Source organism: Staurois parvus, unplaced genomic scaffold, assembly GCF_062004578.1.
Source record: "Staurois parvus isolate SC_StPar_1 unplaced genomic scaffold, SC_StPar_1.0 ptg001270l, whole genome shotgun sequence".
Taxonomy (NCBI): domain Eukaryota; kingdom Metazoa; phylum Chordata; class Amphibia; order Anura; family Ranidae; genus Staurois; species Staurois parvus.
Window position 1 is genome coordinate 2,422,114 of NW_028319066.1, and position 27,548 is coordinate 2,449,661.

Sequence of the window (27,548 nt, forward strand, 5' to 3'; positions counted from 1 at the left end):
CGAACACCTCCCCCTTATGTTCTGGAGTTGATTATAGGAAGATCCTCTGTAGCTCAGCATGTGAGAAGGTCTGACAATGTGGCTTGAGATTCCATTGCAGCAGAAGCCGCATCGTCAGCTTACTACAGGAAAGTTAGGATCTCCCTGGATTTCTGGCAGGATCAACTGGTATTTTTCTTCACTTTAAGCACTTTTAAAAAGACAAAACATGGGGGGGGGGCATGTGAATGTACTGAATATTTGCACTGCATAGAGTATTTATTTATGCTGCCTGGGCATGCACTTGATTGTCGCTTTATCATTTGAATAGTACGATTAATGAAAATAAATCTAAGAAGGAAAAAGAAATTACAAATTAAATTACACTGAATATTTTTAATGTTTAAAACTGTGCATCGTTCGATTTCTTACACTTGTCAGTATGAAATTTGAAGTAGTAATATTCCTTATTTATCAGCTGTTAGCAGAAAGTTGCAAGCCTGATGAGAAAGACAGCTCCTGCAGAGTCTCATTATCCAGCTGAGATCTCCATCTCAATTCACATCGATTCCTGCAGTTCTGCTAGATGTCCCGGATGGTGTCAGCACTAACAGAGGAAAGCTTCAAGCACACGGACACTGCTGTGTTTTCTGAATAGGAGGCACAGCATGCCTGTGTTATGAACAGTGACAAGGGGAGCAAATAGAACAACATTTTAGGTTCTTTTACTTAATGCAGGTATTAGAAAATATGTTTAAACCTTTTACTTTATCTTTATTTCATTATTTATTTTTATTTTTTAGTGTATCTTAAAGTGGTTGTAAACCTCTGACATAAAATATTAACAAAGCATATCCCTCTATAGTGTGTACTTGTCTCAATCCAGAGCACTAAGGAAAGATTTACTAAAAACGGTTCCCTCAGGATCTGGTGCAGCTGTGCATGGTAGCCAGGGGTGGACTGATCATTCGAGGGCCCGGGGTCAGTAGAGGGCCCCATGAGATGCCCCTGGTACCTTTTTATAGGCTTTTTTGGGTGTGGGTGAGGACACGGGGGCCCCATGATCCCCTATTGCCTGGGGGCCCCATGAGTTGTCAGTCCGCCCCTGATGGTAGCCAATCAGCTTCTAGCTTCAGCTTGTTCGGTTAAGCTTTGGCAATAAAACCTGGAAGCTGATTGGCACCAGGTTTTTTGCACTCTCTAGGTTTAGTAAATACCCTGGATATAAAGAAAACAAACAGAAGGCGCACTGGCCTAGTTAATTACCGTAAAAAACATTTATTGAAAAAATAAAAATAGGTATCGTACTCACAAATGACATAAACGTCAAAGGCTGGCTCTGAGGAAGAGGCAAGTCATCGAAACGCGTTAGCCTGTTGGAAGTCCAGGGTTCCCATTGCGGATGACCACGTAGTGTGGATTGGACAGTGCTGCTGTTTATGATGTGACTTTGACATTTATGATATTTTTATTTCTTCCATAAATGTTTTTTACGGTAATGCACTAGGCCGGTGCGCCCTCTGTTTGTTTTCTTTATATCCAGTGCATTTGGACTACCCCTGTCTGTTGAGGGCAGCAAGGAGTGCACATTCCAGGACATCTGAGATGTAACCATAGCCCATGCTGAGTCCATCCCCAAGCGCAGGAGTAGTTGGGTTTGCTGTTTTAGTAAACAACCTCCTGAGTGTTATTTCTGTCTGCTGCCTGGTTCCTCTGTTATCAGCTTTTAACAAGTTCTCCTGACACCAAGAGGTAAATAGGTGACAGGGGAGAGAGTTCCAGCACACAATCTGTGATTGATGGCCTCAACTGTATTCCTGTGTGTTGCGTAAAGGAAGGGGTGTGTCTCTTCCCTTCAGTCAGCTCTCAGGTCTCCTCACTGAGCTCTGAAGAGTGTAACTGCATCTCCCCACCCCCTGCTTTCTGAAAGCTCAGATAGGCTGTATAAATTTTGCACTTTGAAAGGATGTAGAAAAGAGACGACTGCAGATAAACAGGTACAACTTATGTAAGAGGATGTGTTTCATCTCTGTGTATCCCCAGAAGGTATTCACTTCACTGGGTATATGTAAGAGTTTACAACCACTTTAAACTGGTACTTTACTCCTTACAGCAACATTTTCTCATTTTGGTTCTCCCACTTAAAAATATAGGTGGAAACAAAATCATTATAATTTTTACCTTCATGAGGTTTTCTTTTTTGTGATGCAAGGCAGCACTTCCTGCTTTTTGGTCTAGGCTGGGCCCCTCTGCCATCTGAGATTGCTACATCACAGCTATCGCAGGAGGCATCTACACATGCGCACAAATGCAGCAGTCAACTAGAGTTCCCATGCAGAAACTGGCAGCGTTTGTGCAGAAACCCCCCTCAGTTGTGCAGATGCACAGTCAGTTTTTGCCAGGTCCCAAATACCCGACAGGAACCAGTACATGCACTGAACCTTGCAAGATGGCGACATGGAAGAAAGACCGGGGAAAGGGATGGATACAGAGATGAAGTTCCACTTTAGGCCCAAACTTTTTTTTTTTTTGGCTAGAGTATGACTATATATACACTTTAAAGAGTAAATACTCTCCCAAGGTCTTATCTCTGTCCTGGACCCATTGGGGCAATTTGGCTTTGTGACAGCAGGACTGGAAATTAGGGGATCACTTTCTCCAGAACAAGAAGATGCTGATAGTAATAATAACCTGGAATTGGGATAGTGGGATGCTGAACTCCAAACGTGGAATTGTGGTTTTGCCCATTGCTATGAAATTCAGCTCATATTAATTGAAAGGATTGGAATGCCAAGCCATAGGGATTGGTCCAGATATACATTTTTATTTTTAAGAAAAAAAAAGGGTCTTATCAAAAGCTGACAGCCAACGTGTTTCAGGGACTATGCAAAAATTCCCCTTCATCAAGGCTTTGTTTTAAATATTTGTGAACTGTGGGTATGAGCTCACTTGGTGAGTTATTTGGAAGCCAGGCAAACTCAGGAATAAGTACCCATCCATCTAGTTGAACAGTAATACTAAGCCCTGACAAAGGGGGGATTCTGCATAACCTCTGAAATGGTTACCCCTCAGCAACTGTCAAGTTATTATTCCATGTGGAGAGTCAAATACTAATTCTAATATAGATCTGTGAAGTCACTGTTTTCATAGAAGTTTTATCATGTGTTGAGCCCTGAAACACATTGACTGTTTTTATATGACTTTTTTACCAACAAATAAAATTACCTTGGACTCTTTCATCCGGTTTTGCTCTGGTGCTCCTTTCTGTATTTTTCTGGTTTGAGCTAGTGTTGGGTGACCATTGAGGGAAGCCTTGCTATGTGGTAGCTGCCTTGCCAGTGTTATTGAGCTTGTTTTAAGTCTCCCCCAGGGGCTGACTGACAACTCATGGGGCCCCCGGGCAATAGGGTTTCATGGGGCCCCTGTGTCCTTGCCCAAACTCAAAAAAGCCTATGAAAAAGGTACCAGGGGCATCTCATGGGGCCCCCTACTGACCCCGGTCCCTCGGGCAGTGCCCGAGTTTCCAAATGGTCAGTCCGCCCCTGGTCTCCCCTCATTTAACTACGTTTCCAAGTCTAACAATTCTCAGCTCTTCTTTGAGCATTTTGTTCTCGAGCCCTGAAATGTGTTGGCTGTCAACTCTTGATGAGACCCTTTTGTTGTGACAAACAATTATACCTGGACCAATCCTTACAAGGTTGGCACTCTCATCCTTTCACTCCATACAACCATCAATAACCTGAGAAACGTTCTATCAAGGTTTTACATGGAAAAAGTGGTTTGTTGCAGTTGGTGTCTATACTGAAGAGATTTCCCATCACTTGTCCTAACAACATGAAGAGAGAGTAAGTGTCCTCTATGGGGAAAGACACCACATATAAAACCTGGTCTGTCTAAAGCAAAAAAAACAAATTTGATTGAAGATGGTCATTAGGCATCTTAGTAGCTTGACAATGGAACGGAAGCACTGGAGCCCTTGAATTATCCCATTGGTGTCACTGTCTAACGGTATTTTAATGATGTCTGAACAGAGTATCTGGATTCTGGGCTTCTCTACATCAAAGGATATCCACAGTTTTCTTGGTTTGTAACTAAATGAATCTGAGACTGAAGGGCCACACCATGAGTTCACTATCCAGATGCAAATTTATTCCAATATCAGATCGGCTTAAAGACTTTAACACAGAACCAACGCATTTCAACCAATCACCTCCTTCATCAGTGTTTGTCAATGTGTTTGGGGATGACTGTTTGTATAGTACCCCTGCTGGTATGATGGGGGTCTGGACGGCTAGTACCGGGGGGACAGAAACCGGGACGCCCACACGTAGCTGGGGCCTGGGAGTAATTCCCCCGGGGAGACCGGAAGGACCCAGTTCCTCCTGATTTGGACGGATCTACCTTGTCTGGCCAGGGGTCGGGAAGGCAGAGAGTCCGCAAACCAGTGCCCCCTGAGTAGTCGCCTCAGGGGTGCCACTAGTAACACCTGGGTGTGGGACCCCACAGTGTGAAGATGGCACATGGTCACTGATTTACCACTTTTTCTGCACAGCGCCCTTAGGACCAGGCCTTATGGCTAGGATCAGGGCAATTTTTGCTACAGGCCTCAGGGCCTGGTCTGTGCACTATTTGGAACGACCACTTTTTTATTTTCTTTTTATTTAATTTATTCACTCCCACGTATTGTCACTTTTTCTTTACATATGTGTGTGTTTTTCTCACAGGATGGAAGGTGTGGGTCCTCGGGCCTGCCCTGAAGTGTAGGGGGAGGATGTGTGGCCTTTTGGTTCCTTCCTCCCCTGTCCCTAGGGGGTTTTCTCTTCGGGAGAGCCCCTTGACCAAGTACTGGGTGTCCGGCTTCGGCTGGACACAAGGAACGGTGGTCCACCAGGCCTTTTGGCCAGGAGGACCAAATGGGAACCTTGTCCCTGTCAGGAGCTTCGTGCCCCGGGGGATCAGGGTAGTGGTCCATCCCCTTCGGGGGAAGGACAAAGCACACCCCTAAGTGCACTTTTACTGGGTGTCCGGCTTTGGCTGGACACAAGGAACGGTGGTCCACCAGGCCTTTTGGCCAGGAGGACCAAATGGGAACCTTGTCCCTGTCAGGAGCTTCGTGCCCCGGGGGATCAGGGTAGTGGTCCATCCCCTTCGGGGGAAGGACAAAGCACACCCCTAAGTGCACTTTTTCATGTGGTGTTTTGCACTTGCACTTTTTTTGTGAACAATTACGGGTTTTTCGTTATAGTTGCACGTATGCGGAAAAAAAAACAAAAAAAATCAGTGTTTGTCAACAGCTGGTAAGAGCCAAGGAGAGCGCCAGTGGCCAACTGAATCCCTAATCTCTTTCCACTGTAACATGCATACAGCAAAGATGCAGGATCTTTCTGCCAGCAAGGTCCTGCATATTTTGCATACATCTGTGTTAATGAGCCCTATTCCAGTCAAGTCATTATATACTGTTTTCTGTCTTCAAGCCCCAATGAAGGGGTGACTTTTGGCCCACGAAACGCATTGGACCAGTGCTGAAGTTTTTTTGCATGATCTTATATAAGAATAACTGCATCTGGATGACTAACTTGTGAGTGACACTTCAGTCTTGGATCCCTTTAAGAATCGTGATGACATTCGTCCCCGCTTTACAAGACACTTATGGCTCTACAGCACGTTGGCCACAAGAGGTTAATTATTAGTAAATGCAGAACAGTTTGGCTTTATGAATCCTTTGAAAACATTTTTTATCCCTTGGTTTTAGTTGCCAGGCAACAGCCTTGACTGATAGCATTCCTTTTGAAGCGTGTCAAGGTTACATGGAAATAACGTTTAAGAGAACATGCGGCGTTATGCCTAAGCTCATTACTTCCCTTTAGAAGCTTGGTCCGTACATAAGTGGCCTATTGTTTGTTACACAGGAGAACTGTGAAATAAGAGCAACCTTCATCACTGTACAATGTGTTTCCTTCTGAGTACTGTGTTTCCACCTGTTTATACAGCAGAAAGATGTAAATCAAATTAGCGAAAACGTAGGCGACTTCTAAGTGCTGGTACATTACCATGACATTCCACCAACTGCACCTGAGCCCTGGGCTATGTCTCCATATTGGTAGCAGTGGCAAAGGAACACCTGAGGGCTCAATCTAAGTGTAGTAAAACTGATATTTACTAGGAAAAAGAACGAAAATTGGTAACTCCTTGTCATAAAGGCTTATTCTACTTAAGCTGTCATCTGGATGGCAGTAGTACACCAGGCAACAGGAATCCAGTCCAAGGTCTATTCATTCTTACCAGCCGGGGTCTGCCTAGAAAGCCTGATGAGTCAATGAGCATCAAAACAGTTGAGCATGACGTCATATGTCGAGGGTTATCAAAGGGGTGTGGCCAGGGGCGGACTGACAGCTCATGGGGCTCCCGGGCAATAGGGGGTCATGGGGCCCCTGTGTCTTTTCCCAAACTCAAAAAAGCCTATAAAAAAGGTACCAGGGGTATCTCATGGGGCCCCCTACTGACCCTGGGCCCTCGGGCAGTGCCCGAGTTTCCAAATGGTCAGTGTGGCTATGCAATTTGAGATCGCTCTGCCTCTTTCTCAAGCCTGTCAAGGCTGTACTATTGAGTTGCCAAGATTTTTCTACTTTTTTTACTAATAAATATCAGTTCTTACTATACCCAGATCATGCCCTCTGGTGTTCCCTTTCTGTTGCTGTAGAGATCCCTTCTGTTTCACATTTTGCACCATAACTTGATTTGTTTTCTATGTTGGTACCAATGAGCTGAGCCCTGACCATGGGGGCAAATTTACTAGAGGAATAAGTACACATGGATGGAGCCAGAAGGGGATGAATGGCAACATTGCCTGGCATGGGATCCCCATACTGAGGTCCGTAGTGTGGACCTTGCATCGAAAAGATTTTTTTCATGAAATGTGCATGCATGCTAATTAATGTGTAATTGTAACAGTTCCAGATACTTATAATTTCTTACAAAGATCACAGTACACCCCCTAACAATGCCTTCAATGCTTTTCTCTTTGGAAGGACAGGACTTTGTTCAGGCATCCACTTCTTGAACTGAGATGCTGACACAGAGATGACACAGTCATGTAAATCCTTGTGCCTGTGCTCACAATTCATGAAAAATGGTACCCTTGCTTCACTGCAGGACTCAGCTTCTAGTGGTCAAACTGGTGCTCTGGCTGAAGCGTCTCCACACTCGGTCTACAAGTAATATAATTCAATCCAGCTGGCTACTCAGTAACATCCGTTGAAATATAAATATTTATTTGCTACATTGTAGAACACATATAATAGCCTAACACGTTTTGGCTGTAACAGCCTCCCTCCCTCCCTCCCTCCCTCCCACAAGGAAGGCTGTTACAGCTGAAACGTGTTAGCCTGTTATATTTATGTTCTACTATGTAGCAAATAATTATATTTCAACCGATGTTACTGAGTAGCCAACTGGATTTAATTATAATCCTTGTTCTCACAATCGTCTGACATGAATTAGCTTCTGCTGCAGATCTTGTGACTTGAGTCCCATGTGAGACAATGTGGCACGTCCACCATGTTCTTCATCTCTGATCCTTACACCGATCCTGAAGCATGTGTTTATTATGTTTGGTCAGAATGTATGAGTGGCATTCTTAAAACAAAATCACCAGCTATAAGGCATCAGGCTCTGTGATATTTTTCTTAAAGTAATTGTTATTTTTTTAAGTCTGCAAATTTCTAAACTAAAATTTTATCATTTCTTTGTAGCTCTTTGTACAAAACCGCATGCAAATGTATTACAGGATGCATCCATGACACACTGTATGCATGGGGATGCTGGACTTTCTAATGGAAAAGCCTGGCACTATCTGCATGTCTGTTAGTTAGGGCGTTCCTATCTCTGTTGTTTCTCCTTGGACACTTCTAGATCAATTGTAAATGCATCAGTAAACATGAACCTGTAGAGAGTGTATATAGACCTCACCAGCTGGGCTTTGTATTCAAAATTACATCTGCACCAAATTTAGAAAGAAATACTGTTTTTATTTTTATTGAACACCAATAATGAAGAACATTTACAAAGGATAGGGTCATATTGGGTTTACATAGCAAACTGGGTTTACTAAAGAGAGGGCAGTTTCTCCCTTTCTGACTGTCTCTACCTGATTCTTCATATTGTACCCTCTGAACATAGAAGGCTGAAGGGAGTCATTCGGCTGTACTTGTCATTTTAAATTCAAACTATTCTATTCTGTAAATATTTTTGTTCAGCAGAGCAGTGAAAGATCGCCTGGTATTTGAGTGAAATGTATCCAAGAGCTCCACCTGCTTGACGGAGAGTAATTATGACATTTTTAAAGGAAACTTGTCATGAGAAACACATGGTGACTGCCAATGCTGACCTCTCCTGACGTCTACTATTACACTGATTCAATACCTTCATGAGTCAGCGACCCAGAGCAAGTACTAAGTGCTGATTCACACATGTGCGGTGCGGAGTGAAACAGGTTTCACAGCTAATTGATACAGTAGCTGTTCAGCGGTTCAGGTCAGGATTTTAACCTGTTCACTGATGACGTGTGTGGTTTAGGAAGCAGCGTTATTTTACATTTCATGCGGATTGGATGCGGTTCAAACCGCATCCAATCTGAATATATGTAAACCGGCACTTAGAGATCTGTATACTTGTTCTGGGTCAGTGACTCAAAATATTTAAGCTATTGGATCAGCCCAACAGCCAAACAACTAGTATTCCCAGGAGGATGTCAACTTTGACATCCCTTTTATTTTTTATGACATGTTAAATACATCCAAAGGACAGGTTCACTTATTATTATTATTATTATTATACAGTATTTATAAAGCGCCAATGGTTCGCTCAGCGCTGTACATTACAAAGGGGGGCAGAACATGTGACAGAACAATACCAATACAATGCAACACATGAGGGGATCGAGGGCCCTGCTCTTTCGAGCTTACAATCTAGGAGGGAGGGGATGGTGGCACAGGAGGAGATAGCTGTGGGGGATGAAGTGGTAGGAAGAGTGGAGGAGGTTGGCAAGTTAGCAGGGGGTGGGGTAGGCTTCCCTGAAGAGATGGGTTTTCAGGGTGCGCCTAAAGAAGAGGAGAGTAGGTGATAATCTGATGGGTTGGGGCAGGGAGTTCCAGAGGATGGGTGACACCCTGGAGAAGTCCTGGAGGCGGGCATGGGAGGAGGAGACCAGGGAACTAGAGAGAAGGAGGTCTTGTGAGGAGCGGAGTGTGCGTGCTGGGCGGTACTTGGATATTAGGTCAGTAATGTAGTACGGGGCAGTATGGTGGACGGCTTTGTACGTCAGTGTTAGGATTGGACCAATATAGGAGTTAGGCTGGCCATAGACAGGCTGTTTATCAACCGAATTGTCGGCCGATAAACGAAAAATTGGTCGGCCCCGTTGCTGATGCTGCCACCAATTTACCAGCATGACTGATAAAAATAAACGAGAAGATCCGCGAAAAACAGACGACGGGCTGGCCCCACTAACGGAGTGAATATCGGTCGATTTGTCGTGCAGGCGAAAATTCAGGCGATAAACGACCCGTCTATGGCCTGCATTAGAGTGTAACATCACCCTAGATACACCAAAAACTTAAAAAAAAAAACAAGGCACCACCCATGTTATCCACTCTTCTGTTTTGATAGAATTTCTCACAGTGATGATCAAAGTGATCTTTTATTCTTCCTGCATACAAAGAACATGTGTAGGAATCACTGAACAAAATTTTCTATGTCATTATTGTGACAGTTGGATGTTACAATTTATTTCCATGCCTACAATCTGACAACGGCCTCTCACGAGCATTGTGTAATGCAAATGTCATATCGGATTTGAATGTCAAGAATGTATATGTAAATGTATACATGGGATTCAGCCAGGGATTATCACAATTCATCTGTACTGTGGGCATAAAGCCACACCGGTGTCAATCATCTCCATCATGCAATTGCTGCATTTTTCTTTTTTTCACTCTCCCTCTCTCCCAATATATATATATAACACTCATTTATATACCAAATTTGTGTACACCTGACCATTACAACTATATGACCTTGTTGGATATCCCATTTTGCAAAGGATCTTACTATGGAGTTGCCCCCCTGATTGTGGCTGTATCAGTATCCACTGTTCTGTTCATCTCACAACATTTTTAGAATGTGTCTGCTGGAATTTGTGCCCAGTCAGCCACAAGAGCATTTGTAAGAGGGGTACTGATATTCAACCAAAAGGTGTTCAGTAGGTTTGACGTCAGGGATCTGTGCAGACTACTAGAATTCATCCACCCCAAACTCATGAAACCATGTCTTCATGGAGCTGTCTTTATGGAGTGTACAGATGCATACTCATGATGAAACAGAAAATGGTCCTTCCCAAACTGTTGCCACGAGGTTAGAAATAAACAGTTGTCTAAAATGTCTTTGTGCATTGTAGTATTAGGCCCCTTTTGCACTGACGGTTAGATCGGGTCTGCCTGTCCCCTGACACCCGCCATCATTCGATCCGTTCCTGTACGCTAAAAACAGACGGATGGGGATCATTTCCCATCTGTCTGGCAGATTGGATCGGATGGCAGTCGGATGGAAACTTACAGGTGGTCTGTTTCCATCTGACCATCCCATAGAAAACAGCAGGCTGTGCAGCAGGCTGTGTCTGCTCTGTATCAGTGGATTGCTAATTGCTTAGCGGGTATCAGAGGAGAGATTCCATGCTGAGCAAGCAGATCCGCTGACGGGTCCACCCATCTGAAAGGGGCCTAAACAGTAGACTTCACTAGAAACACCCGATTTGGAAGGATTTCCACATATTTTTGTCCATACCATATGTAGGTGTGATGGTCAGACATCCACAAAGTATACACTGTAGTTAATGTACATTATATTGCCAAAACTATTGGGGCGCCTGCCTTTACACTCACATGAACTTTAATGGCATCCCAGTCTTAGTCCGTAGGGTTCAATATTGAGTTGGCCCACCCTATAACAGCTTAAACTCTTCTGGGAAGGCCGTCCACAAGGTTTAGGAGAGTCTCTATGGGAAGGTTTGACCATTCTTCCAGAAGCGCATTTGTGAGGTCAGGTACTGATGTCGGACGAGAAGGCCTGGCTCACAGTCTCCGCTCTAATTCATCTCAAAGATGTTCTATCAGGTTGAGGTCAGGACTCTGTGCAGGCCAGTAAAGTTCCTTCACCCCAAACTTGCTCTTCCATGTCTTTATGGACCTTACTTTGTGCACTGGTGCGCAGTCATGTTGGAACAGGGAGGGGCCATCCCCAAACTCTTCCCACAAAGTTGGGAGCATGAAATTGTCCAAAATTATTATTATTATTATACAGTATTTATAAAGCGCCAATAGTTCGCTCAGCGCTGTACATTACAAAGGGGGACAGAACATGTGACAGGACAATAACAATACAATGCAAAACATGAGGGGATCGAGGGCCCTGCTCTTTCGAGCTTACAATCTAGGAGGAAGGGGATGGTGGCACAGGAGGAGATAGCTGTGGGGGATGGAGTGGTAGGAAGAGTGGAGGAGGTTGGCAAGTTAGCAGGGGGTGGGGTAGGCTTCCCTGAAGAGATGGGTTTTCAAGGTGCGCCTAAAGGAGAGGAGAGTAGGTGATAATCTGATGGGTTGGGGCAGGCAGTTCCAGAGGATGGGTGACACCCTGGAGAAGTCCTGCAGGTGGGCATGGGAGGAGGAGACCAGGGAACTAGAGAGAAGGAGGTCTTGTGAGGAGCGGAATGTGCGTGCCGGGCGGTACTTGGATATTAGGTTGGTGATGTAGTTCGGGGCAGTATGGTGGACGGCTTTGTACGTCAGTGTTAGGATTTTGAATTTGATCCGTTGCGCAATCAGAAGCCAGTGGAGGGATTGGCAGAGGGGGGTGGTATGCTGCTGTCTTAAGAGTTCCCTTCACTGGAACTACGGGGCCAAGCCCAACCCCTGAAAATCAACCCCACACCATAATCCCCCCTCCACCAAACTTTACACTTGGCACAATGCAGTCAGGCAAGTACCGTTCTCCTGGCAACCGCCAAACCCAGACAAGTCCATCGGATTTCCAGACAGAGAAGCATGATTGGTCACTCCAGAGAACACGTCTCCACTTCTCTAGAGTCCAGTGGCAGCTTGCTTTACACCACTGTATCCGACGCTTTGCATTACACTTGGTGATGTAAGGCTTGGATGCAACTGCTCATCATGGAAATCTATTCCATGGAGCTTTGTTGTGCTAATATGAAGGTCACACAAAGTTTGGAGGTCTTTAGCTATTGACTCTGCAGCATGCGCTGACCCCACTCTGTCATTTTTACTTCATGGTTGAGTTGCTGTTGTTCCCAGTTGCTTCCACTTTGTTATAATCCCACTAACAGTTGACCGTAGAATATTTATTAGCAAGGAAATTTCACGGATGGACCTATTCCACTGGTGGCAAGCGACCCATTCTTTTACAAATGTCTGTAGAAGCAGTCTGCATGTCTAGGTGCTTGATTTTTTACACCTGTGGCCATGGAGGTGATTGGAACACCCAAATCCAATGAGTTGGAGAGGTGTCCCAATATTTTTGGCAACATAGTTTATATACATATAGATGGAGTGGCGGTGTCTCTTACTTTTCTCACATACAGTATAAGAACAAAAGCTGTTTTTGACAATCTTTTCATCCATGGTTTTAAGTCATCTAGTTACATAGGAAAGTGATCCCAATTCAAGGTATCTTATTAACATACAGATATATTTTCAAAGCCTTGTATGCATTTTAGTTTGTAATTATATATTCTTAATGAATTCATAAAAGCTTATTTACCACCACCTTTGCCATACCCCCAGGGGTGGACTGACAACTCATGGGGCCCCGGGCAATAGGGGATCATGGGGCCCCTGTGTCCTTGCCCACACTCAAAAAAGCCTATAAAAAAGGTACCAGGGGCATTTTATGGGGCCCCCTACTGACCCCGGGCCCTCGGGCAGTGCCTGAGTGCTCGAATGGTCAGTCTGCCCCTGCATACCCCCAAAGTTCTAAGATGGGAAAGAGGGACACCCTTTAGTGCCAAATATCTAGGCAAAATATACACCCCTGCTGTGCCCTCAGTTATGCATATTGCTAAGAATTTATGTGCAAAAAATGATTGGATATATCCATCACCACTACTATTTCTTTATACTGTTTAAAAAAAAACAAAAAAACAGGGCAATGCTGTAGGTTTGTGTGAAAAGTTTGGTGCAATATAACAATTCTAAAAAAATATATCTACATTTTTATTTTAAGAAAGATGTGAGAAGTTAGTACGCTAGTCAAGTTTTTACTGTTGTCTGGAATAGAGGGGGGGTCTTCCAAAGGGACACATTTCAGTCATAACCACTTAAGATGAGCTTTGCTCTTACTTCCTGTAGTGTCACTTTGACAGGTAGTAAAGGGAATATCCCAATTCGGATAGCAAGGAAAAAAAAAAACTATTATTATCATCCAAAATAAATAGAAGTTGTAGGGGTGGCTTTTCAAATTAAGGAAGGGAAAGGAAAAGAAATAAAAAAAACAGCATTTTTGCTTGCACGTGATTGGATGAAAAAAATCAACAGAGCTTTGCCTCATTTCAGAGCTTCCCCTCGGATCTAAAGCAACTGCACTTGATGTGCACTTGCAGTGCACAGCCTATTTGCCTTTAGTAAATCAACTCAAGTGTTTTCTATTCCTATATTTTAGCCCCTGACCACCCCTTTAGGAGTTTGTAATGTCCCCATCATGTGATAGGGAGCCCATCCCTCCGTGTCCTTTATGTCACTGTGTGACTTGGGGTTGTCGATAAAAGCGTGGTTCACAGTGCTGGGGCACAGGGTTGAACAAACACAGCATAGACCAGGGGCAGACTGACAACTCATGGGGCCCCCGGGCAATAGGGGATCATGGGGCCCCTGTGTCCTTGCCCAAACTCAAAAAAAGCCAATGATAAAGGTACCAGGGGAATCTCATGGGGCCCCCTACTGACCCCGGGCCCTTGAGCAGTGCCCGAGTTTCCAAATGGTCAGTCCACCCCTGGCATGGACACATATATGAGGTAACAAGAAATAAAACTCACCTTCATTCTAATACAAAGAGAGTAAAATCTTATAAGCCGCACATCAATACAAAATCTGTGTCACTCTCCATACACAGGTTTTGTAGTGATGGGCGGTTTATAGGATTTTTCTCTTTTTATGTTGATATCCATGGAGCTGGGACCTTCATGCTGCCACAAACATGCCTATGGCCAGTGACAAGAGGGTAAAGTGTATGCAAAGCCACATTTCTTTTTTTAAGTTTTATATATAGCGTCAAAGGGTTTGAACATCTGTAAGCCTTTTGAAAGATTCCCCCTCACTTTCTGTCCTAGCGTCCCAACAGAGTCTCTAAAAATTTGGATTCCTCTTAACTGTTTGTGGTCTGAAAGTGGTCACCAGGTCAAGCAGAGAGGGTAAATCTCTCTAGTGGGGACACAAACAGCAATACAAAATCTTCCAGTGGCTATCCAAAAATGTTTGTGAAGGTTCTCATTCATCATGGTCATACTATAGTTAGTAGTAGTTAGTCACATTCAACTGGGCTTGTTCTGTAATGTTGAAGAAGTTTCATAGTTTATCCAAGCCATGTCTTCATTTCTACCTTAGAGCTGAAGAAGTGGCTTGGACAGGCTATGAAATGTCTTCAACATTACAAAACAAGCGCAGCTCAATGCGAACAACTACTGCTAGAAATCCAAAGGTAGAAAAAGTTTGGCTTTTCAAACACTTTACTGAAAGAAACTTTACACTTTGTAAAACATTTTCTAACCTTTCTCTTTTTTTTGTTTTCCAGGCCAACGGACACAGTTTTGTAAATATGGAGCACGAAAAGGCCGTCGCGCTCTTGAAGAGTTTTCAGACAACGGTAGACCTTGTAATTCAACGTGAGCTTGCTGTCTAAATATTTTTTATAAACAGTGACGATATCCGTTAGACAGGTCCTCTCTTTTTTTTCTCTTTTCTTCGTTTTTGCCAATTGCTGGATCAATGGCAAAGAGCAGTGCCAAATGTAGATGCTATGTTATAATTGATGGACAGACATTCACGATATACGTATGAAAAAAAAACAAAACATTTACTTGGATAACAATGTAATAGATTTAATCATTTAGCCTGAGGCTTGGGCTGAACAGTGGTGCAGTTTTATAAAAAAAAATGTTTTTCTTCCCAAAGCGGATCTCCTAGTTTTGACAGCGTGAAAGCACACAAGACGCTCTACTGGTACCCGAAAATCACCACCAAGCACTGCCTCAACGTTGTATATGCCTTTTATATAGAACATAAACAACTTAGAAGGAATCGCAAGTCATATTTTGACTTCTATACGAAAAAAAATAATAATTACAAAATCATATTTTCGTAATGAACAAAGAAATTGATAAGAAAGTTATTTATTAAAAATGTACGCTGAATTAATATTCCCTTTTTTATATATGAAATAGATACTTATGCCTTATGGAAAACACTTTAAATGTATAGAATTAATGCCGTTTATTTCATTTGAAAAGAAAAAAGTAAGGGTTCATTAGACTGGATGTCATCTAAATATATGTTTAGTATTTTTATAGTGGTGCATCAAGAGATGTGGGCAAAGGTTGATTTTGGCTGAAGCCCTTGGTGGAAAGCCAATCTTATGTGCAAAATATCAGACTCCAGATTTAGCTTCAATCTCTGCAACTTGATTGGCTGTGACAAAACTGATCTGTAGCCAATAGGATCTCCAGACACACACACAAAACAAGGCTGAAAAAATAACTTTGTTTAGTCTGTTCTGCTAGCAATACTGTTGATCCAGAAGACCCAGGTAAGGGTTGCCGATCTAGGTGAGGGGAGGAGTCTATTTAAATCCTCAGCGGCAATCGTGTAAAGTCCTTGGACAATCACTTGGCTTTCTACTCTTTCCAGTCAAGGCTGTCATTTCTAATAACAAATTCATTCCATCTTTATTTAATACCTTCTCAACAATGGTCCCCAACATGTATTTTAAACCATCCTTACAGTGAAGGATCCATGAAATAATTTTGCATCTAGATCTATCAGATGTTTCATTTTTATTCCTTATACTAATCTCTAGTATACTTAAGTGGAACACCAACCAAATTTTAATTTAGCTAGAAGGGGTTTAATTGATGTGTCCCAACAGTGGAGACTCCCCTTCTCTCCCTGTGTTGACAATAATAAAAAAAAGTTTTGAACCCATCCTCATCCTGGTAAGAGAAAAAGTGCTTTTACTACTAAAGTTGCTGTCTGGATTTTGAATTTAGAAGCTTGCTCCACCCAAGCTCACCATTGAACTTTGGGCAGGCTCAATCTTCTGTTGACTTTCTTGCATGTCTTGGACCAGCTTTTCTCAACCCTTTTAACACAGATGATACCCTGAAATAGTTTTCAGGTCTCAGGGAACCCACTACAAAAATGATTAGACTTAAAGTTCATGGTACATTAGCATAATCAGTAGGTTGTAGAGTCTTAAATAAATTAACAATGGGGTTAAGAATGGGGTTTACTTGATAATCATAGATGAAAGAAATAATAATGGCCAGAAAAGAAACCTAGACAGTGAAAATTGTAGTGATCTTTACATTGTGGTCAGTGTAAAAGTGACCCCTTTACATTGGTGGCCAATGTCAGAGTGGCTTCTTACATTGACGCCCACATAACCTCTTACATTGGTGGCCAGTGTCTAAATGACCATTACATTGGTAGCTAGTGTAGAAATGACCCCTTACATCAGTGGCCAGTGTAGAAGTGACCCATTACATTGGTGGCCAGTGTAGAAATAGCTTCTTACATAGATGTCCAGTGGAGAAGTAACCCCTTACATTGGTGGCCAGTGTCTAAATGACCATTACATTGGTAGCTAGTGTAGAAATGACCCCTTACATCAGTGGCCAGTGTAGAAGTGACCCCTTACATTGGTGGCCAGTGTAGAAATAGCTTCTTACATGGATGTCCAGTGGAGAAGTAACCCCTTACATTGGTGGCCAGTGTTAAAATGACCTCCTACAATAGTGGCCGATGTAGAAGTGACCCCTTAGATCAGTGGCCAGTGCAGAAGTGACCCCTTACATCGGTGCCCGTGTAGAATTGACCCCTTACATTGGTGGCTAGTGTAGGAAAGGCCTCTTACATGGATGTCCAGTGGAGAAGTAACCCCTCACATTAGTGGCCAGTGTCAAAATGACCCCTTACATTGGTGGCTGGTGTAGAAGTAACCCCTTACATTGATGGTCAGTGTGGGAGAGACCCTTTATATTGATGGTCAGTGTGGAAGAGACCTCTATTATTGGGTAATTCAATCTACCACTTCTCTTTTCTCAAGGAACACCTCTGGAGCAACCCCAGGGTTCCATGAAAGGCTGGTTGTGAATAGCTGTCTTGGACACATAAATGTTGAAGTTTCTGTGCTGCAGCTTGGTTCTTAACCCCTCCTAAAAAAAAAAACATACTGAAGGTGTCACTGTGTTGCTTCTGGACTCCTCAATCATTTTTTTCGTTCTGCAGTTTGGGGAATCCAACAAGGAACTGAGACACCATCATTTGGCTTTTTAACGTCTGTCACATTTACACTTTTGGCATGCAGCTCTATAATCAATGACATCTCCTCTAAGATGCCTACTGCACCTATTAAAAAAAGAATACAATAAAAAAAATGTCAGAGTGGATTTTAAAATGTTCAGATTCCAGCTGTCATTTTTCTAGTAGAGGCCAGAGAAATAAAGCAAGTGTGTTACTGTTTAATATGTCAGCATCCTTCATTTTACTTTCAACCGGGATTTTGTCAAGGAACACCAATGACTACTTTCCAACAGACATTCCGAATACTACAAAGACCATCGATTATGATTGTCACAGTCCTTCAGTCTGCAAAGAATGGAGCTCTTTCTGAATGGTACATTAGTCAAAATTCAAACAGGCTCGTGTAATGCTGGGTATGTGCACACAGACATTTTTATTCTGCAGGTTTAAAGACTGGAAGAAAAACATGCTATTGAATGCAGCTTTTATCCTCCTATACTCAGCATTTTAATTTTTAATGCTTTTTAATGCTTACAGTCTTCATTCATTTCTTAGTTTTTCTTCCAGTGAATAAAATAAAAGCCAAATTGAATAAGAAATACATTTTTTAAAGGTGTAGGAGAGTTAAAGTGTCACTGATCACCCATGACGGGGGTGCCGTCTTGCCAGTCTTTTTATGAATTTGGCAATTATTGTTTTGTGTTCACACCCATACATTTTTTTAGTGTGTTTTGCAAAAACGCACTATAGGTTATTAAACATGTTTTCCTATATTTCCTATAGGACATATTCACATCTATGCGTTTTCAGCCACTGCATTTTTGGAAAGGGTCAGGGACTTTTTTATCCTGCAGCAGACTGCGCTTTGTGGAATAGACTTCAATGGAACAGCACCAAAAATGCATTTGTTGTCTTTTTTTATGTGTTTTGCTGTTTTGTTTTGGACAATAGTAAAGTATTGAGTGTGAATTTGATGTGACTTTACACTCTCTGGCACTCAAGTCACATCAAAGTAGTGCAGGAACATCGCTGGGACGTTGAAAAGGTTCCTGAACTACTTTGATGTGACTTTGAGTACCAAAAAAAAGTGTCAAAAAGGCGTGTTCAGAAATACAAAACGCGTCGGAAAATCACATCAATCGCTATAGGTATAGGTATGAATCAGGCCTTAGGCTACATTCACAGGGGTGGGCAAGGGTACATAGTTTGCTGCATTCAGAGGTGGCTAAATGCCACTTCTGGACACAGGAACACTCTGTACTTTGACCACATGCAGAACTCTGCAGAAACTCTTATCCTGAATGCACGTTCTCTATGTCTAGAGTCAGTCGGAGGCTCTATTCGCATGTAACCGCTACGGTACATTACATGCGAGAGGCGGTGGTGCCAGCCATTGATTTGCACAGAGTACAAGTCTGACAGCCATTGCTGGTTGCACACTATGAGTATAGGCAATGGTCAAATCTTCCAGCAAAAATTTGATTCTCATTAGCAGCCGCCCCATTGCGCCCATGTGATAGTAGCCTAATTGTATCCCTTTCCTAATCATATTGTACAATCTTCTGCCCTCCATATATAGCTGATCTCCCCTTGTCCATTGTATAGTCTTCAGTACAGAAAAAGAAGGTAATTTGCCAAATCTTGAAATGACCTCAGGTATATTTAAAATGAATCTTTAGAAAGGCTGCCGAGAATTCAAATCTTTTGGTAGGTAAAAATTATACCATTTGGGTATCCCAGCTCTGTGTTTATGTTTGCTGGTGTTCCACTTAATAAAGAGCAACCAGTAGGGTCAACACTGCAACGTGTGTGTGCGTGTGTGTGTGTTTTAGGCTCCGTTCACACCATCAGATAGTGTGTGCTGTTCCACGCGTTTCGGCATGCTGTGTGTAGGGCAGCCCATTCATTTTAATGGGCTGCCCTACACACGAGAAATGCTCAAAAGAAGTCCCTGGCCCTTTTTGAGAAATTGTGCCACGCTAAAATGTATGGGGCTGCGACACCGTGCAGTTTAGCGCACCTCACAACATGCACGCTAGCAGAGGCATGCACCGCCGTGCATCTGCAAAAGGGCAGCATGTTTCTGGGCATTGTGGGAAAGTGCATTATTTTGCGCACATCCCCAAATGCCATCATAGCCTTAAGCTGGAAGAAACCATAGGGGAAGAAATCTGGCCTCCTTCACATTGATTCATGTTACATGGGAATAAAATGATTGTCTACTGCAACACATGGTAAGATGTGTCACTTTGTATGGCGCCCTTTATTTATAATAGTACCCATGTACAGTAGGCGCCAAACTACTTGCAGCATGCCACAGAGCAAATATCAAAAAATGCAACAGGTCCATTTTTTTATTTGTACATTAATGTACACTGACAGTCCATTCAAAACGAATGTGCTGCCTAAATGCAATGCCTGTTAATTGCATCAAATATAATATAGTGCACTCGGTAACACAACGCAGCACTGCAAAGGCGGCCTAACTTCTTATGGATAGACAGAAAGATTAAAGAACTGTATTATGGTGATTTGCTTTAACCTCCCTGGCAGTATTCCCGAGTGTAGCTTGGGGTAAAGTTTCAGTACCACAAGCGGTAACCCCGAGCTACACTCGGGCTTACCATGCGGTGCTGCTCTGCGATCCCTCGATCACTTACCTTGTCCTGCGCTCCCGCGATGTCCCTCCTGCAGTGTCCCCGGCAATGTAATCCGGCGGATGCCGGCATCTGTCATCTGGGTTCTGTCCTCTGCGAGCGTCGGGACATACGGGGGACAGAACGGCGGGAAATTTGAAAATGACAAAAAGTGACATTCATTAAATACACTAAAATCACATAGTATAACATTCCTGTATCAAACCATTTCACATACATTGTGTCCCGAGTGCTTTGTCCGGCGCCCTGCCTGCATTTTTACTGTTCTTTCTGCCTGGAAACTGAGAAGCGTCCATGGCGTCCAAAAAGCGTCCCTTTAGGTCAAAAGCGGGTTTTAGACCGGCTAGAGAACAGCGATAGTGAATCAGAACCACTTGCAGAATTGAGTGATAATGATTCGTGGGGGAAATTCGTCATCAGACTCTGAAAACGATTCTGCGACTTTGCTCAGTGATGTGCGAACTTGGCGCTATATTTCAAATTTCAGTGTTTTTGGTTTGATTATATTATTGAATTAAATTTATTATTATTATATTATTATTTTTTATGATTATTTATTAAATTATAATTTATGATTTCGTGTTTCAAGTTTTATCCTACCCGGGATGTTTAATAGACTCTTGTTCGGACAGATTTCAGTGAGTTATTCCTAAGAATTACAGGCCTACAATATAAAACGCCAAATTTCCATGCAAAATAATGGTTCCACTTTCAGCACCAAAAATCTGAAATAATCATACCGCTAGGGAGGTTAAAGGATAAGTTCACCTTTGGGAACATGTTCCACCCCTTTTTAGGGTGACAGGTCCGCAGGACACCTGTATGGCATTAGTGGTTTACTGATCGCTGGTGCAATGATTTCCAGGCTCCTGTAGACAAAAATAATAAATTCACATTTTTTTACCTGCAAAAAAATGTGCATTTATTTTTTTGGTCTAAAAGGTGAACTTATCCTTTAAGAAAGAAAAGAAGGATTAAAAATAGATCAAAACTGGGAGATGTCTGTATGCACATACCCTGACCTACCTGTTCTAGGGGGGCATCCAATGCCATTTCCAACAGATGATCATCTAAAGAAATCCTGGCTGGACAAATACATGGAGGGGGGGCGTAAATGTTAAGGGCCCATTTAAAGTATTGCATTGCAGTAATGCACGTGTTACTACACGTTGCAGGTGTTGCAGTGCCTTTCATTTTGAATGACATACTAGGGCAGTGCACGTGCAATGCAGTGCATCACAATGCACTATAGTGCTTTGTATTACAAAGTTTGGGACAGGCCAGTTTTTTGGACATTTTGGTGTGTTGGCGGTCCATTATTTTTACAGGGCTGTCTCACCGCAACGCATCACAAAAATATAAGCGGAACTTAAATATTTTATCCTCCAGATCAGGGGCGGACTGACCATTTGGAAACTCGGGCACTGCCCGAGGGCCTGGGGTCAGTAGGGGGCCCCATGAGATGCACCCAGTACCTTTTTTCATAGGCTTTTTTGAGTTTGGGCAAGGACACAGGGGCCCCATGATCCTCTATTGCCCGGGGGCCCCATGAGTTGTCAGTCCGCCCCTGCTCCAGATTACAGAGTAAGGGTTCATTCACACCCGGGGGGAAAGGGGGTGATATGGTGCACATAACATGTACATGCTGGTGTGCATTGTGCACGCTCACCGCAATGCACTGTTGCAATGCACCCCAGCCCTTTTTTTTTGTTTTTTTTTTGTTACTTTATTTGACTAGCATGTTGCAGTGTGCTGACACACACAGTAATGTGTTTTTTATACATGCCTACATTTTCCCCAACACGCTACTTTGGTGTGAACTGGCCATAGAGCCAGACATTGTTTTCACTTGCATTGAGCAACACAGCTCAACTCACCTGGTGTGAAGGAACCCCAAAACCTTCTGAACCGTTTCTCTCCCCATCTGTCTATTTAGCCCGGAGAACTTCTTAGTACCATCCCTTATTTTAAATATGAAATATAATTCACAGAACCAGCTGTTTATTTATCTTGCTTTCAGCAAAGTCAACCCTTGACAACTGTTTCCAGATCTCCTTCTGTGTCTGATGTCTTGTCATTGGCTGACCCAGTTATGGGCCAAGGGTGTCAGCAGACACGGCCAATCACAGAACAGGGAAGAGTTTTGACACTGAAAAAATGACTTTCAAGAAGCAACTTGGCTAAAAGCAAGTCAAACCTGCTGCAGAGCAAACCCTTCCATCTGCTGCAAAGAGAGTCTTAATAAATGGTATGTACGCTCATCCTTCATCATCCAAACAGCAGACTCCTTCCAGGAATGAATTTGATGTTCTAACATGATTGTCACCAATGTGCAGACTCCCTTTCTATGGACTATGATGAATGTGAAAACTCAGTTTGGGGCTGAAATTCAGTTTCTTCATGTTTATAAAATAGATTTGTAATTTTTTTTTCTAATGTTTGTGTAAGATGGAGCTTTGAGGACTGTTAGCTATTTTTGATGGCATGTGACCCGTTCCCTCCTCCATTCACCTTTTTTTTTTTGGCTCTGTTATTTCTTAGGATATTTTTCCATGCTTTGAGGATTCTGTGGAAGATTTTGAATAAAAGTGATTCAGATCTTTAGCAGCACTATTATCAGCCAGACATTTGATCCTTTCTTTTGACAGGGTCCATTCTGTTAAAAAACAGTTTTTTTTTTTGGGGTGGACCTGGCCAAGGTTTAATTGCCCACTGATGCTGCCACAGGGAAATTTTCTGTCATCCTTCACACAGCTACTGTATTATAAATATTTCTATTAAAAGAAAAGACAAGCTTGGATTCATAGCTAAGCTGTTGTTGTCACTGGCCTGAATTCACCACATTTAACTTTTAAAGCCCATCTTCGGTGAAAGTAAAACTCTTCCCTTGCAATGGGTCTGCCCCACACTCCAAGGCTTAAATGCTTGTTTAGGTCTAGGTCAATAGTTCTCGGCCACAGGTCTGTGGCCCACTGCCGAGTCATGGCCCATCCTCCAAGGCCTCTAGCTAGCTGCAGATCTTCTAGCTTCCCATAATGCCTCCCGGCTCCCATAGTGCAACCCAACCTCCCATAGTGGCCCACACCTTCCCCCAAGAGTCCTCATACCTCAAAGTGCCCGCCAGCCTCAAATAGTGCCCTACAGCCCCCTGCAGTGAGTGCCTCCTAGCTCCCATGTTTATTGTGTGGGTATAAATGTTTTTCTACTGCTGGGGCGTGGAAGGTTTTGGAATAAGTTACCTTGCCCTGATGTCTATAAGGTTGAGAAACACTGGTCAAGGGGATGAGGACAGTAGTTTTACCTGTGCAGTCCTCCTCTCCCCCGGCAGCCTGCACTCTCCTCTACTCCCTTATTCACGGTAGTGGAATGTCTGTGGGTGTCCTTTCATCCAGGCTTAGCTATGGGTTCAGCATTGGTCTTGATGACATCAGATGACACACAACTGCAGGAGTGTAAGGTCTGGCTGTGTTGTTTGGTAGGGGTAACCAGATCACTATACTGGTGGAACAGAATTACAAATCCTTTGGTATATAACTGGTTACATACATGAATTTTGTACATGTATATTTTATTTATGTATTTATATATGCATATTTACACCCAAAAAGTTTTAGTTATAGATTGGGGTAAGGAATGGTTATATTCTCCCTATTTCTCCTGGTGGTCACTATCAGAGTGACATAAAGTGAAGAGAAATCCCAAATGTTATACTTGTTACTGCAATAAGGCACTCCCTGCACTTTAGGTGATATTTCAGCCCACTTTCTATTGTGTCACTTGGACAGGAAAAGAAGGGAAATCTCCCCAGTTGGGCACAACTAAAAAGAATGACAGGGGTTTTAAAGCCCCAGTCTCTGTGTGACATGAACACTTCCAATTGGTTGTGCAGCGGTGGGGGTCCTCTTAGGATCCAGAAGAGGGCTGACATTAGCAGAAGGGACTGGTGGTCTCGGGTGCCATCACAGCGCTGGATTAGTGGTCCAATAAAATCGGTGATGACAAGGGACCTGGACAGGGGACGTAGATGAGTATAGTTGGCTTCACCAGGTAAGGAGTAAATATAAGCCTGTCAAGGTAGGTTAGAGAAGGGTGGGAAGGTATAGAGAAGAGTGGGATGGGTTAGAGAAGGGTGTGAAGGGTTAGAGAAGGGTGAGAAGGGTGATAAAAAAAGGGTGGGAAGGGTGAAAAAAGGGTGGGAAGGGTGAGAAAAGGGTGGGAAGGGTTAGAGAAAGGTGGGAAGGTATAGAGAAGGGTGGGATGGGTTAGAGAAGGGTGGAATGGGTTAGAGAACGGTGGGATGGGTTAGAGAAGGGTGAGAAGGTATAGAGAAGGATGGGATGGGTTAGAGAAGGGTGGGAAGGTATAGAGAAGGGTGGGAAGTTAGAGAAGGGTGGGAAGGGTTAGAGAAGGGTGGGATGGATTAGAAAAGGGTGGGAAGGCATAGAGAAGGTGGGATGGATTAGAAAAGGGTGGGAAGGCATAGAGAAGGTGGGATGGATTAGAAAAGGGTGGAAAGGCATAGAGGAGGGTGGGGAGGGTTAGAGAAGGGTGGGAAGGATGGGGAAAAAATGTTTTCCAAGACTAAAAAAAAATCTGGTTATATATTCATAAATTTGGTAAGAAAGCTTCTACAGTCTTGTAGATGTGGTAGGATATCGCACTGCTTGGGTCCTGGACAGCTCTACATACACAGGACCCTGTTCCACTTGTAAAAACTCTGTTGCATACATGTCATAAAATAATATTGTGGATACATTATGCGCACAGATGTCTACATTGACTGCAGATTCCCCCATCATTGGTGTCAATGGGAGGAATAGTGCCCCATTATTAGTGTTAGTGGGAGGAATAGTGCTCCATCGTTGGTGTCAATGGGAGGAATAATGCTCCATCGTTGGTGTCAGTGGGTGAAATAGTGCCCCATCGTTGGTGTCAATGGGAGGAATAGTGCTCCATCATTTGTGTCAATAGGAGGAATAGTGCTCCATCGTTGGTGTCAGTGGGTGAAATAGTGCCCCATCGTTGGTGTCAATGGGAGGAATAGTGCCCCATCGTTGGTGTCAGTGGGAGGAATAGTGCCCCATTGTTGGTGTCAGTGGGAGGAATAGTGCTCCATCCTTGGTGTCAATGGGAGAAATAGAGCCTCATCGTTGGTGTCAGTGGGTGGAATAGTGCCCATCACTAATGTCAATGGGAGGAATATAGCCCCATCGCTGGTGTCAGTGGGATAAATAGTGCCCCATCATTGGTGTCAGTGGGGGGAATAGTGCCCCATCGTTGGTGTCAGTTGGAGAAATCGTGCCCCAATGTTGGTGTCATTGGGAGGAATATCAGTATCAATAAGAGGACTAGTGCCCCATCATTGTTGACAAGGGGAGAAATAGCCAGCAGAATTGATGATGGCAAGGAACCTGGACAGAAGACTTAGGTGAGTATTGCTGGCTTCACCAGGTAAGAGGTAAGTGACTGCAGAGGCCATCGTGTACCTGGACACCTTGATATTTGGAGAAGTCATCTTAGTCAAGACAGGCTATTGTTTCAAAACAAGTAAGATTAACATTGAAATGCATTCATTGCTGGGTCCGCTTCCCCCATTTATCTCTGCAGCGGTTGCCATGGTAACTATTTCACCAAGACGACTCCACAATTAGATATTTCTCCCGTCTCAGTGCAAAGCTTTTCTATCCTACAAATTGCCATTAACACCAAGGCTGCTCCTGAATATAAACTGTGAGACCAAGGTGAAGGAATTCGCTTTAACCTAAATGTGATCTCTGAAGAGAACCAGGCACCTTAGAGAGACCCTGACACCAAATGTCACCAAACTGCCATCTAAAAATCTAAGTATTTAAACGGGTTTTTTTTTTGTTTACTTGCAATATGTCTTTGATTTTGCTAGAAAATTTTACTTCTCCAGGAAGAGCCGATTCCTTAGCCCCTTCCCTCCTGGCACATCACAGCCCTCTCCTCTTTTGGAGGGTCTAATTACTGTCTGTGCTGGCCCAGCTCCTCTGCTCCTCCTCTCACCTCCCTGCATAACCTTGGCACTGCTGACATCACATTCACACAAGGGGGGGTTTTTAGGGCTTGTTCACACGGGCAGCCAGGAGGGGGGGCAGTAAAAGCAGGTGGTTGAGCATTTTTACAGCCCCCTGACCACCCAATTGAAAAAAGCAATGCAGCCATTCAGGGCTGTACCTTTGCAGCAGTGTCAGCAAAAGTTAAATGGCGTATCGCATTCAGCAGGTGGTACCGCCACTGAACGAGACCTATATGAGTAAATGGCACTACAGCACAATTGCATGCAATGCATGCCGATACAGCATTTTGAGGGTTAAAGCAGGTGACATATCGCCTCCTTGCTGCTTGTTATGCAACCTCTGAAAAGCAGTCAACCATGGACCGCTTTTCTGAGGGATGATAGCATAACCCCACATGTGAGGAAGCCCTTACAGATAAATAACAAACCTAAGACTAGGTTCACATTACTGAATGTTGGGAACGCACACAATATTGCGCACTTTCCTGACATGCAGAGAATCATGCTGCCATATAGCAGAAGTGTGTCTGTGTTTTGTTAATGGCAACCACCGTGTATCTGCAAACTCGCAATTTTTCACATGTGCCAAAACACATGGCGGCAGTTGCAGTGGCAGTTGCAGTATGTTGCAGTCAGGGACTTTGTTTCCTGCATTTCTTTTATGCGGAGCACTGCCCATGAATGGGCTGCCCTACAACTGACACGAGAAAAATACACGGAAAAGCATCCTCACCTGTAAGGTGTGAACCAAGCCTAAGTCCCAGATTACACTGGATGCGAATTAGCATGTGATTTGCATGCCTGACAACATCGGGGGATGCTCCTAATGAGACCACGGATGGTGTCCTGGGGGATTTCCTCCCAGATCTAGACCAGGGAATCTCTGAGCTCCTGGACAGTCTGAGGTGCAACCTGGTGGCATCGAATGGAATGAAACATGACATCCCAGAGGGGTTCTATTGGAACAAGTGTGGGGGCCATTCAATAGTATCAATTCCTTCATCCTCTGGGAACTGCCTGCATACTCTCGCCACATGAGGCTGGGCATTGTCTGCACCAGGAGAAACCCAGGACCCACTGCACCAGCGTAGGGTCTGACAATGGGTCCAAGGATTTCATCCCAATACCTAATGGCAGTTTGGGTGCTATTGTCTAGTCTGTAGAGGTCTGTGTGTCCCTCCATGGATATGCCTCCCCAGACCATCACTGACCCACCACCAAAAGTCATGCTGAACGACGTTACAGGCAGCAGAACGTTCTCCATGGCTTCTCCAGACCCTTTCACGTCTGTCA

At 43.6% G+C, this 27,548-nt stretch overlaps 1 protein-coding gene across 6 annotated transcripts in view; it reads left to right on the top strand.

The window, feature by feature from the left end:
• LRRC7 (leucine rich repeat containing 7) overlaps positions 1 to 18,355 on the top strand; it is a 508,212-nt gene extending 489,857 nt beyond the window's left edge. For 5 of the 6 annotated variants that reach the window (XM_089660766.1, XM_089660763.1, XM_089660761.1 and 2 more), the window contains one exon: positions 14,833 to 18,355. In XM_089660766.1, coding sequence (XP_089516892.1) covers positions 14,833 to 14,940 — 108 coding nt within the window. In that variant the 3' untranslated portion in view covers positions 14,941 to 18,355. The remainder of the gene's footprint in view (positions 1 to 14,832) is intronic. The other variant, XM_089660765.1, reaches the window with a different exon arrangement.
• The last annotated feature ends 9,193 nt before the right edge of the window (positions 18,356 to 27,548 follow it).